This window comes from Gorilla gorilla, chromosome 9 (assembly GCF_029281585.2).
Source record: "Gorilla gorilla gorilla isolate KB3781 chromosome 9, NHGRI_mGorGor1-v2.1_pri, whole genome shotgun sequence".
Classification (NCBI taxonomy): Eukaryota; Metazoa; Chordata; class Mammalia; order Primates; family Hominidae; genus Gorilla; species Gorilla gorilla.
Window position 1 is genome coordinate 29120074 of NC_073233.2, and position 14505 is coordinate 29134578.

Below are 14505 nucleotides of genomic sequence, written 5' to 3' on the forward strand. Positions count from 1 at the left end.
TTGTTTATATATTGATGAGAACATTTTTTCTTCTGTGTCAATTATACTTATTTTATTAGACTTACCTTAGGGTAAGATGTACCTCTAGTCTTTATGTTATAAATATATTTCCCTGGGGCAAATATACTTGCTTATAGTCCATTTCCTTTCAGCTATCACCTTCATTCATTTTTTTTAAATGCCTTATAGTCAGGGTTCCAGACCACTAAAGAGTATCTGGCTAATGTCCCTCTTATCCTCCTATTGAATGAATTACTGGATCTAATGAATTTTTTTAGTCCTGAAATTATGAGATTGCTTCCTGGTATTTGACACTGTTGACCACTCCATTCTTGAAATGCATCTCTACAACATTTCTGCTACCAGAAGGATAAAACTAAATGCACTTTGGATTTGATTAAAATTATATAGGGTGCTCTATAACATTTGGGTGAAATCCAAGCTCGTTCATATGTCATATAGTCCATAGCCCTCCATGTTCTGGCCTACTGTGTGTTTTCTGGCTATTTTGTCTGCTGCATTCGTCCCTGAATTTTGATGAAGCCACTGTTGCTTTCTCACTATACTTCTGCCTACTCACCTGTTACACTACTTTTAAACACCTTTCCATCTTTTAAAATTCAGGTTGCGCTACCCCCTATATAAAGATTTTTCTGGTATCTCTCATTCCAGGTATAACTGGCAAATCATTCCTTGGTGCTGCCAAGTATTTGTATCTGTTTAATGAAGCATTTACCTTTTTGGGTATAAATGTCCTTTCATCTCAAGGTGCAGACTTTGTACTCAAAGACAAAGACCATATTTTATCGATCTACATCCAGTACTGTGTTTTTTGGATAAATTATCAATGTAGCTAATTAAGGTTTAACCTTCTCCCTTATTCTGTTTATCCGTGTTGGCCACATGCTCTGGAAATGCATGCACCTTTCATTTCTACTGTAGATTTTTAGAAGGTGGAGATGCTGCCACTTGAAGCTATTTCTGTGAACCTAGAAGTAGCTAGGATGATTTTCTTTCTTCACTAGCTTGTCCCCTATCTGGCAATCCTTGAGATGGGGAGAAAAAGAAGAGAGGGCAAGAAGGTGATAGGAAAACTATGAAAAGGACTTCAGAAAAAGAGAGTGAAATAAAGATTTTCCATACAATAGTAAGCCAGTCAGTCAATACATGGTGGTTCTCCCCTACTCCCAAATTGTATGCTCTCAGTTGAGAACAATGGAATGGATTTCTCAGGAGCTTTAAACCTTCTTTAAAGTTTACCAGAATTTAGAACATAAACATCTGCTCAAAGTTTTAATCAAATGTAGGAAATATACAATGTGGATATTTCTGTAATTTTGTCAGCTAGAATATTATGTTTCACAAGTCTTTAAAATGGCATTTTTCAATCAATGTTTGATCAAACACACCACGGTTAAATTAGTTTGAGAAATACAACTTACTATATATAGATTAGGACTGTAGTCCTCATCCAGAGTCTGGTGATAAACTTTGGCATATCAAAGGCTCTAGTGAGTTCCATAATAAGATCTTGTTTAACCTGGAATCTTCTAAACTTATTTGACCACAGAAGTCTCTTATTCCTTCATTTTACACTGGGGAAAACTGCACTGAACTATTTGCATTCTGTTTGATAGGTTTTTTTTACTGAAGTGTTTTATTTCAGGAACAGTGGAGCAGAGAGAAAAGTAATTTCAGCTTCACTAATGTTTTAAATCAGAAATTAATACATCTAATATAAAAGGAAATTATTCCTATAGTAACTGCTTCACTGAATGTGAGGCACATATAGCAGTTTGGGGTTGAAAATGATGTACTCCAACATGGGTTTTAGAATAGAAATATAAAATAGAGATTGCTTGCAGAGTTTCTGTGTTTAGTTAATAATATTGGCTAATTTTACTCTGGGAAAGCTATTATCTGCCACCCCAAAAAAGAAAAGGAGGAGGAAAAAGAGAAAGAGGAGGAGTAAAAGAAGGGGAAAAAAACAAGAAGAAATGAAGAAAAAAGAGAGAAAGCAAAAGAAGCAGATCTGTGTTAAGATATTATATTCCAGTGAACAGTTTCAGCAATAACTGCCAGTTTTGAAACCTTCAATGTTTCTTCACATTTCTTTGTTTGATACTTAGGGGAATAGTGGGAAAAAATAGGTGACCCTTTATGTGGAAAATACATCACCTTCTTTAATCAAGATATCATGAAAGAAACACAGTGGTTTCCATTCAGATTAATTTATTCTCCAGATGTCCTGATAGAGTGATTCAGCTGTGATAAAACGGTGGAGTCAGGTTTAGCTCTCCTCTTCGCGAGCTAGTTCTCACACAATGAGTTGAATACAGTTCTCAGAAATCATTCTTACTTTCTTCCTCTTCTCCATCAACTTCCTCAGTCTGGGGATGAGAGATAGTATAATTCTGAGTAATCAGGCTCCTCTTGAAATCCCATTTCAGCAGAAAACTGGCTGGGTTCCTAGCCAAAAAAGAACTCCTGCCAGACTGACTTTTCCCTAGGTAATGTAAGAAGCACAGATGTCATCAGTCACTGTTTACTTAACAATATATTTCCAGTGGCCACAGTCTGGCCTTGTTTCTTCCATTTCTGCTTCCACCTCTCATACAACTACAAAAACAGCCCTTGACTTTTAAAATCAACTCCATTTTCAAAGCTAGAAAGGCATTTGAGAAGGGCAGGCCACTTGAGAAAATGTTTCTTGTATTTTATTTCATTTGATACCAAGAGTTTCTGTCTTTTGTCTAAGAAGACTGCAAAATGGAATTACTTTCCATACAGACTTGTGATTGTCATTTTTTAGTGGAGGAACCAGTTGAACATCAATTTACTCTTTGGTTAATTACCACATGGCAGCAAAATTGTGCCAAGCATGATCCTCCTAAAGTTCAGGCCTCAGGCCATGTGCTTTCTTGATGCTGTCAGTCTGATTTTCTTCTGGATGATCGACCCCTTCTCCCAATGCCCCTCCCTTTCTTCATCCTTGCTTTCCTCATGGAAGCCCTTATTTGTGGTGATAAGGAAAACGGTACCACTTCTAGCAATGGCATAAACATATTTTACATGTATATACACACATTTATATTTAAACATATTTTATAAACACATATAGAAAGAGATACACATAGAGAAATACTGAAAACAGGAACTATAGACAACATTCATTGGTCCTGTGACCCTACCCTCAGTCCTAGAATGTGGTTCTGCATTATTGGAAGGAAATGATGTGATCTTTATTCAACTTTTATATATCTTGTTTTATTATCATCGTCCCATTCAGAAATAACCTTTCAAAAAATCTCTTAGAACAGGTATCTATTAGTGTTGGGGTGAATGTATCTATAGACCAAGTATAATATGACAGAACAAACTCGGAACACAAAGTAATTGCCCTAATCACTAACTTAATGTTAAGTAGTTTTCTCATTTTTTGATGAAAGCTATTTCTAAGGTTCTTTGAATCCATGATTATTTTGTTCCTCTAATTTCCCCCTGTGGCCTGTATAGATTCATGTTCTTATATATCTATTTAGTCAATGTGTATTTAATGAATATTTATTTGCCATTAAGATGTGCTTTATATCAATGATTTTAAAATATAATGAAATACCATCTTAACTCCAAAGGAACTCAGTCTAGCAAGAAGACATTAAGGTTAACCACTAAATGAGATACAATATGCTGTGATAAAAATAAGTGCCAAAAGCCATAGGTTTATATGTCAGCAAAATTAAGGACGGCAAAAAGGACTAATGGCAATGTATATACTAAAGTTGGTTCTTTTGTTCTTTTCTCCCCAATATAGTGTTGGTTCTCTTTGTATACATCCTCATTGAGTCATAATTGTACATGCGATAAATTTATGAGATAAATTTAATTTCAGGGTTTTTTTCCCTTTTTTTGGTTATTCTTCTATTGTCTTATGCTTTCAAACTTTCTGGAACATTTCTTATTCTAGGAAAAACAAGTTGTTTAATTCCTTTACATTAACATTCAATTGAGTTCATGTTTAATCTCTGCACAGTTTTTGCTTAGAAGGCTGATTAAAGTCAAAAATTGAATTATTTGAAGGAATGATTGCATTTCTTTCATGACATAAATGTAGACCCCATGACATCTTTGTGGAGGAATTCGGGTGAGGAAAATCCAGGCCAATTTCTAAATTTGTTCTATCTAGCTTCTAAGTTCAAACTGCACATCATTTACGGCTTTCTGTTTCTTCCATGGAAACTTTTCCTCAAAACACAGGAGATTATTGTTTTGGGTTGTTTGGTTGGTTGGTTAGTTGAAGAGCAGACAGAGTGGGTGGTTCCCCATCAGGGAAAACATAAACATAAAATTGTTCCTAAAATCATGGACTATTATATTATCGTCTAGTAATCACAACTATTCGTAAGCTTTATGCACATATCATTTAGATTATGTATTTTTAAAAGACTGGGAGAATAGATATAACAGGGATAAAAATCTGATATTCAAGCATCAATTACATAGAACACACATAAGCTATAAAACATGGTCAAAGAAGTAGGGTTTGATAGGTAGGAATTACTGAGATGGAGTGAGTTGCAGGGTAAATCTGAGTATATGAGAGATTAATTCTTAGAGAAAATCTTAGAGTTCAAAATAAGATGAAACAATAGTCTCCTTAAAAAAACAACTTGTTAAATTCACTCTCATTTATTTTGAAACTGGGTAAAATTAATATAATTAAAATTATACTGAAGTAACATAAACTCTATGTTAACATACTTTCTATTCTGGTTTTCAATAGGTCGACCTTGACAACCCAAATGTGCATGGTCTTTTTAGTCTTCCAAAAGTAGGAACCCAGCTGATTATGTATAGTCTATAATTTCAGTTGGTTTCCTGCTCATTATCCTCCAGCATCATCACTGTCATTAGCTAGCTTATGCCTTAGTGCAGTCATTTGCCTTCAGATGTCTTTGGGGCCTGAACTTTACATGGTTATGATTTAATGTGATATTCCTATGCTCACATGATGTCCACAGATAAAGAACAAGTTTAAAGTCATTAAGGGTTCAGGGGCCGTGGAGTCCTTGGAGCAAATTAGCATAAATGCAACCTAATTAAGACAAATGAATGTGCCTGCTCTTCTATTTCAGGTGAAACGAATTTCTGAAGATCCTCCTTGCAAATGCCCAAACAAGTTCTGTGTGGAGCGGCTCTCCCAAGGAAGATACCGAGTGGGAGAAAAGATCCTCTTCATTAGGGTAAAGTTTTACTTTTCACTTATCTTGTTTTTATGGGAAGATTCAGAATTTGAGTTAGGGGAAATATGACAGATAAGAGCAGGAACTTCCATATGGTGCTTACGTTTAAAGATACATGGTATGAATTTTTTTAAAGTAACATACATTATAATGTACTACTGAAGGCTAAATACAACTGTTTTCTCTTGGTACATATACCAAAACGCATATACACCAAAGACACCATGGAGATCAAATAGATGAAGAAGGCTTTCCACTTGTGTTATGTTTTGCTAAGAATCAAGATAATTTAATCTCTCAAAGTAAGTTTGTGGCTTTTACTAAGACCAATAATTCTTTTTTTAAAAAAAAAAAAGTAAAGAAAAGAAAATGAAAAATAGAGATACATTCCTAGAAATCTGCAGTTGTAAATAAAAGTAATTTTCTGCTTTATGGTTTAGTCATTTCTAAAGGAACAGAGGTTGTGATGTTTTTTTAAAAAGCTGTATTCTTTCCTCAGTTGAAAAAGTTAAAAAATATCCTGCTGTTTTGTAGAATAGAATGATTTGAATATGTACATCTAGTACCAGCAATGTGTATTCTCACAATACTCAAATCTGCAATGACTCTGTTGAAATTTTGCCCTTGTAAAGTTTTCTTAATTTCTACTTTTGACCAAAACTTATTGGTATAACAGGTCTTTTTAAAGGCTCTGCAACATGTAGTTGAAAAAAGAAAGTTTAATCATAATTTTAGCCTTAAAATATAATGTTAATGATTTTGAATTTTAATCTAATTTTAGATTAGCATTTACTAATATATTTCTTAAATTTCCAGGAAATAATTGCTATTCTGCTTTGGAATAGCAGCAAAAGGCTATAACAATGTGTTATTATTGGAGTATGAGACAGATCTGCATAGATGGCCTCACTAGGAAAGGCAGTTGTCTGAGTTGCTTATTGTTCTTTTGTTCTTTATTGCAAGGATAGCATACGTATTTTGTTAAGTCAAACTGCCTGCTGTCACGTTAGTACATTAAGTAATAGTGATCTAGAATCTCCACAGATGTGTTTAAATGTTACCGGGTTGACCTTTCTCAATTGATAATCAGTCTCCTTTAGAATATTAGGCTCCAGAGCTTAGAATCAGAACAGAGAGAGTCATTTGTTTAAACAGTTATTCCTTTTTGTAATAAAAGTGTTAATAAAGCACATGATTAATAAATTATATACTTCTTCCTGCAATGTAACCTAATATCTTCAGTCAAAAATATATATTACATATGTTTATTTGCATCTGTGATTTCAGATGCAAATTTAGTCATTTATCAAGGATTTTAGTGTCCACATTTGTGAATAACATGTTTTTATAGTCCTTACTATATAAGGCAGGTTTTTTGATATTCCGGTTTTCTTTTCAAGAAATAGTTATCTTTTGATTAAATCTATTCATGCATTATTTATAGAGAAATTGAGATTTGCTGTACTGAAAAAATCGTATCAAATTTCTTAGGGATATTAATTTAATATCAACTAATACATAAGAACATATTGTGCACACTCAATTTCTTACTTCTAATGTTTCAGGTGAACCTGCAGTAAGAGAGTTAACTGTGATGTGGTTATTCACTGATTAGTCCAGCAAGAAATGGCATCATGCTACTATGACATGTTTTAGAATAGTGTCTTAATGAACGTTAATCATTTATTCTCTTCATTTTTATACTATCCACATACAATTTTACTATTTTTATAACATTTCCCTTTAAAATGAAACATTTTTTAAAAACTTAATTTTTAGCAAAGATAAATTTCTATCACTGCCTAAATTACAAACCAAAACTATTTGTCAAAAAAGGAAAACATTCTTGAACATATATTGATTGAAATACTTATCCTTTGGCTTGTCATGAGTTCATTTCCACCCTGAAGGAGTAACATGATTCTAAAAAAGGCTCCTGTCTATGTGTCTGGTTATCCGTGGAGGCTTAAAAATTAAAATTTCATAGGCAGGTCACATGTGCCTTGAATTGTATATTTTTCCCTATTTCCTCCTCTGTATTAACTAGAAAAACTAAACGTGTCTCCTTGATGTGCATATGCTTATGCTAGTACTTTCAATTTGTGGTAGGGACTATATTTAATTGATTGCCATTCTGCTCCTTACTCATGTAAGGAACTGGCAGTTACTACTCAAAAAATCTCATAGGTATTGAATTGGTTTTCAAATGATCATATGGTTGTCACTGCTAATGTTTTAACTGTATTTCCTTGAACACTTGGATTAAGTAGTAAGTGCCTATAGTCAAATTCTCACACATACTAGGTGAACAACTGCCTCATAGTGTCTTCATTGCAGTTCTTGCATTTCTTAAATTTGCATCTTTCACATGGGCGTATTTTAAACTTTGTCACATCTTTTTTGAGGCTGCCTAATATGGTCATATTTACTGACAGTATTTATGTATATTATTCTATAAAGTATACATACAAAGACACATACATTGTGTCTTAACATTTGTCCCCTAGTTAGTTGTTCACCCTGAGAGCAGCAGTGTATTCATATAGTCATAATGAACCTGTCCAATGCAAAGAACAATTCAGGGTCACTTAAGGCTAATGAGACTGTTTACCTTTACTTAAAGATAAAACAATTACCAGAACACTAACTCAGTAAGAATTGTTCCTTAGGAAGTCATAGATACGCCAGGCACAGTGGCTTACGCCTGTAATCCCAGCACTTTGGGAGGCCGAGGCGGGCAGATCACCTGAGGTTGGGAGTTCGAGACCAGCCTGACCAACATGGAGAAACCCCACCTCTATTAAAAATACAGAATTAGCTGGGCTTGGTGGCGCATGCCTGTATTTCCAGCTACTTGCAAGGCTGAGGCAGGAGAATTGCTTGAACCCGGGAGGCGGAGGTTGTGGTGAGCCAAGATCATGCCATTGCACCCAGCCTGGACAACAAGAGCAAAACTCTGTCTCAAAAAATAAAAATAAAAAAGAGAAAGTCATAGATACAAGATTCTTTTGATAAGCCTGTGCCTAACACCGTTAACTCTTGACTGATGCTTAACTAAGCCAGAGTTAACAATTCCATTGCTAACCACCTTACAAGGTTTGTTGACCACACCTAATCACTTTATGTGTCGACTTATGATTATGTGTATGTATATGAACATATCTTCCCTATACATTCAAACAGATACAGTAACAACAACTATGAATGAAAAAATAAGAATGCCTGCAAATTTCAAAGGAAGACCGGCAAGATATTTTCTGCAGAGAATATCTTTACTAAGCTTATGTCTTCTCTGTGGGTTTCTGGAAACCAATGTATGAATAGATACTTCCCATACATGGCTATCTAATGTGTACTTATGTATTAATAGAGGCATCTATGTACTTTTGTAGACAGGCTTGTTTATGTTCATATTTCTCCATTTACAGGTGAGGATTAATCCATGCCTAAATGTTAAGAATCCTTTAGTACAGAGAAAAACCTCTGAGGATTTAGGAAAACATCCTAATAATCCATTGCCAAATGGGAATTTTTTTTTGTTTCTAGCTTATGAAAAATAATTTGTCAAAGCCAAATTTTTGCCTGGTACTTTCCAAAGAGCAACATTGTTTTTTTGAACTATCAAATGCAGCTAATTTTTATCTATATTGTGCAGATGCAAATGTACTCTCCTCCAAGATATAAATATTTCAGTTATTTTTCAGTGACTTTGAATTTGGAGAGCGATGATAAAACCTGCTGATTTCTGCAGTAACAGAGATTTGGATTATTCCCATTCAACCATAATACGTATCTTTGAAATGTAAATAGGTGGATCTCAGGACTAATGTCTTGATTTCAGGGAGGAGAGAATTTTCTCTTGTTCATTTGTTTATTCAGCCAGTTGGTATCTACATAGGCTTCAAGTATCAAGAAGTCACTTGGCAATTGAAATCCGAATGAGCCTGTAAAAAGGGACTTCAGAAATATGTCTTAGATGCAATAATAATGTCTGTGGTATTTGACTTATCAATTCCAATTTGATGGCTATGTTCTACCTAAGTACTCCAAGTTGGAGTGCAGTGCTGCGGCTCACTGCATCCTCCATCTCCCAGGTTCAAGCGATTCTCGTGACTCAGCCTCCCAAGTAACTGGGATTACAGTGTGTGCCATCACACCCAACTAATTTTTAATTTTTAATTTTTTTTTTTTTTTTGTATTTTAAGTAGAGACAGGAATTCACCATGTTGGCCAGGCTGGCTTCAAACTCTTGGCCTCAGGTGATCCGCCTGCCTTGGCCTCCCAAAGTGCTGGGATTACAGGCATGAGCCACCGCACACAGTCTCTTCCAACAGTAATTTTTAAAATGGCCAAAGATTAGCAGCATCAGCATCATTTGGAAACTTGTTAGAAATGCAAATTCTTGGGGCTCCCCCAAGACTTACTAAATCAGAAACTCTGAGGGTAGGGCCCAGCCTCCTGTGTTTTAATAAGTCCTCCAGGTGTTTCATACGTGTCTTGAAGTTTGAAAATCACTTTAGAACAATATATAGGAAGGGATTCAGTGTACCAACAACACAATTCAAAATCATTTGCATGTCTGATCATGAAAGCATATTAGCAGTCAGGTGCTAAAAATGATCATTTTGAAGACTTCTATGTATTGTTGGAAGGAAATGCTTAAGACGTCATTGTAAGTGAAAAAAAGAGGCTTTTAAATTATATTTACATATAAAATAGCTCTGTGTAGAAATGATTAGGATAAAGACAAAGAAAATGGGAATAATAGAAAATAGTTTTTATTTGTCAAGGACACAGAATTATAAGTGTGTGTTTTTTTCTGTTCTGCAAATTTCTGATGATCATTTTAAAAATATGAACTCTTTAAGATAAACCAGCAAACAGATACAGTTAAAAATTTGAGAATAAATTAAAAGCCCCCTGAAAGTTGTCAGGTTAATTAGCAGACTGCTCATTTGAATCGTCCTTTTGCTGAGCTTCCTATCTTCCGGAAAATGGTGGGGAGGTTTTTTGGAGTCATGGTATTATTTAGACTACAGAGAATTTTTGCATATTGTTGTGAATTTATAGCATATTTTTCGTTAGATGAAGCTGTCTTCCTTTACTATTTTCTCTCTCCATTTTGGAAATTGATATTGTTTAGGATTAGCACCTGGAAATATGCAAATGTTTATCTACTGTCTGGATAATATGCCTTGTCTTTCCTTATCTTTGCAGACCCTATCAGTGATCTACGTACTCAGTTTTTTCTCTACTAATCATTACAGTTTTAACCATTTGGTGTTCCATTCCTTTAGGGCTCAGTTTTTAGTGACAGGAAAATAACCTAATATGATAAACTTATCTGTGCTAATTTATGAAATTGATGCAGACAGCCCCAGTGAATAGAACATCTATGTGATAAGGTCTTTACACTTAACTAAGCTGCTCTAATGTTCTGATAATAAAAATTTCTGACAAAGTAGCAGCCAGTGGGGTCACATGTTGTGAGGTAGATAACATTTTGTGCTACTTGGTTTGCTCACTAATGTAATGAATACTTTTTTACTTAATTGCAATTTATCACTACCCTAATATTGTACCTTAGGGTTGTTCAAAGTGTGTTCCCAAGAATAATAGTTCCAGAAGATGTTCAAAGATATTATTTGTAAAGAAAAGTTAACATGGTTAAGAGTTGAAACAGGTTTCTTTAATTGCTCTTATTTACTGATAATTGCCTTTGTTAGCCTGTATCAGAACACTTGATATATCTCATTATAACCTCCCAAACTCGTGTGGAAAATTTTGTTGCCATTTCCATTTTACAGATGGGGAAACTGAGACACTGAGGTTGAGTAACTTCTCAAAGTTCTAAGGTAATAAGCATTGGAAGTGGGCACTAAATCCTGGCAGCTTAACTCCTAAATTTACACTTTTTACCACTAAGCAGTATTGATCACTTTACCTGGAATTTCTTGGATGATTCAATATACTAATGTGATCTGTAAGCTCCTAGAGGGAAATATATTGTTCAGCATTTTCCAAATGTATTTAACCATAGAAATAGTCTCCCTCCCACCTTTTTATCCCCCAGAGCATCTTCCTGTGCTAGGAGGTCATAGAAACATAGTTTGAGAAAGACATTGTCAATTTTTCAATTGAAGCAAATGGAATAATTTGTAACGTAGAATTTATATTGAAAGTTGTCCACATCTTGCCACAATTAAAACTCATATATTTTTAAGGTATTAAGGAATATTTAATTTGTTCTCATTTTTACCTTCAAATTCCATTTGGAAATGATTTTCAAGGACATGACTGGAAAACCTTTAAAGAAAAGACAGCTACAATTTAATAAGGATCGTTAGTTCCAGGCATTTTACCAGCTGCTTTATGTTTATATTTATATCACAGGATTCTTTCTAAACCATACAAGTTGGAAATTGTTTTTATCTTTTTATTACAGGTGAAAAAATAAAGTCTTAGACAAGTTCTTAAGTAAGTAGTAAAATAAATAAAAGTCAAAGCCGTGACTTGCCAAACCTATAACACATTCCACTCCAAGCTGCCACCTGTGGCATGTCCATTAAATGCAAATATCTTATTCAAAAGGCTATTCCTCTATAATCCGTACCTTTTATAATATATTTCATGCTCAACCACAGTAAAGTATTTTTACACAATTTTTACTTTAAAAGTATTCAGAATACAAAGGGCATTCAATTGCATAATCAATAGTGCCTAATATAAAGATATATAATATATTTGCCTGACTATATTATGACAGGATAAAAAGTATGATAATATTTTTGTTACTGTATGATGGACACTGTATAAAATTCTTTATGTGGTCTATCTCCTTAATAGGCAAAATTAACTAGAATTCTATAATAAGACATATTGCTATCTGTCCTGATATCTTTTCAGTAGAAATCAGAAGATAATTCTCCCATATTGCCAGTATAGTCTTGTTGAGTCTTCTCTTGCTAATTGTAGTTATTTTTTAAGTAGACTGGTATTACGTCAAGACATTTTCATAGCAGAACTTCACAGTTGGATAAAATAATATGAAATTCCATACTGATGCTCCAGTGGCTTAAGGGTATTTTTCTAGTTTAAGAAATATGAGTACTTGAGGGGCCTAAAGAAAAGACAATGAATAATTTAATTGGAAGTCAGCAAAGGGATTTGAAATGTTATGGCGTTACCTCTTTTGTACTACTTTTAAATTAAATCATCACAGATCAATAGAAAGGTCACACACATTGTTATTGACTCTGTGTAATTTCTTCCTTAGCATAAAAATTCTTCAGGATTATGCCTGTGTGGTAAAAATCAACTCTCTGAAACAAACCAAGCAACAGAGGCACCAAAGCTCTGTTGCTATAGCAACTGAACTTGGCAATGTCTTCTGGGACTTGCTCTAAGGAAAGGTCCATGATAGTGGGTGATATTACGTTCTTTTTTGCTCTTATGACACATACTGATTTACTGTGAGTAAAAAGTAGCATGGTTGAAATTTCATATTTTTCCTAGTGATGAAAAATGGGCTGTTTTGTGAAAATGTAAAGGAGTTTTAAACAACTAGCAAAGAGGTTAAAACCTCCATTTATCCTTAGTGGAAATGCTGCAGAAGCAGCCATTACTCAGCAGCTGAAAGTCAACAATTCATTAAAAAATACACACACACACACACGTCATCTAATTTAGCAATGTATGAGAATAGTGAATGCCATTTTAAAATTATATTAATGCCTAGATTTGTTTCTAGAGGGAAAATATGGCCGTGTTTGCTTCTGATGTATATAAAATCTCAGACATTTATAGTGCTCTAAGCCATAGTAAGAGAAATATGAGTGCTATTAATACATGAATATTTCCAAACTCAGTTCTCCCAACTGCCTCAAAACTAAACACTAATTCAGGAAATGCAAGCAATAATGTTTAAAATGTGTTCAAATGCTTTTAGCTTTTAATTCTTTTATGTTTTTGCTTCACTAAAGACACTCTTATTTGTTTTGTCATCCATTGATGTAATTTACACTTTGGTAAAACGTATCTCAAAGGACTTTGCAGATATTGATAAATACTCTTAACCTACAGTCTCTAAGATAGGCATATGTTTTAGATAAATGCAATATAAGTAATAACTAACCATTGATGTAAATAATTCAGCTAATGTGTTTTTTTCTGAGAGTTATCCTTTCAGGTTGAAAACCCTTAAAAAAATCTTAAAAATTCAAAACAAACTGCCAAGAATTGCACCCTGAAACTACATCCATTTGACACCACTTTTTTTAAAAAAGCAAGAAAGATGGCCCGGCACAGTGGCTCATGCCTGTAATCCCAGCACTTTGGGAGGCCGAGGCGGGAGGATCACGAGGTCAGGAGATCGAGACCATCCTGGCTAACATGGTGAAACCCCGTCTCTACTAAAAATACAAAAATTTAGCCGGGCGTGGTGGCAGGCGCCTGTAGTCCCCGCTACTCGGGAGGCTGAGTCAGGAGAATGGCGTGAGGCTGGGAGGCGGAGCTTGCAGTGAGTGGAGATCGCGCCACTGCACTCCAGCCTGGATGACAGAGCAAGACTCCGTCTCAAAAAAAAAAAAAAAAAAACACACACACAAGAAAGACAATGAAATTTGGTATTTATTACAATAGTTAAAAGTAAAGACAAAATCCGCAAATACTTTTGCACCAACAGAATAATACATCTGGGCAGTTTTCTATTTTCTAATTTAAGTTAGAGAGCTCATTTCTTCTTCCACTGACATATTAAATGTGAAAAACAATAAATAAATAGAAGCTCAAAACCAAAAGTTATTCTTCATTAAAAACTTACCACTATTGGCCATTTAGCAATGAGTAGATTTTTCAATAGTGTCTGCCTTCACTTGACCTGATAAGCATTCTTACTCATCTCCAACTCAGTTAGCAAGGTTTACCATGGCTTTAAATTGTGCCATACACATGCCACCTTACTTCAGTTTGAATAATTTTCTTTTGCCATTATGCTGTATCTAGAATCAATGTACAATTGCTTTTTCATTGGCCACAAATCATATTAAGGAAGCATTGAAAAGTCAAATGACGCCATTGAAAAACTGCACAGCTTCTATAATCTGCATTCCCGATTTCTGCATTGCTATGACCTTCCTGCCATTAAGATAAATTTGTCCCATATATGTGTATTTTATATCTAGTGATGTTGTGTGTGTATATATGTATGTATATATAGTGTATGTGTATATTATACAGATAGACACACACCTCCATACACACA

The 14505-nt window shown here is 34.4% G+C and overlaps 1 protein-coding gene across 8 annotated transcripts in view; it reads left to right on the forward strand.

Annotated features, from left to right (window-relative positions):
• The window catches only part of GAS2 (growth arrest specific 2), a 261526-nt gene that overhangs the window by 124736 nt on the left and 122285 nt on the right, over positions 1–14505 (forward strand). For all 8 annotated transcript variants that reach the window (XR_008669940.2, XR_008669941.2, XM_031016006.3 and 5 more), the window contains exon 7: positions 5136–5243. Coding sequence is in view for 6 of the 8 variants with exons in the window: in XM_031016006.3 (XP_030871866.1) it covers positions 5136–5243 (108 nt within the window). In the remaining 2 variants the exon portion in view is untranslated. The remainder of the gene's footprint in view (positions 1–5135; positions 5244–14505) is intronic.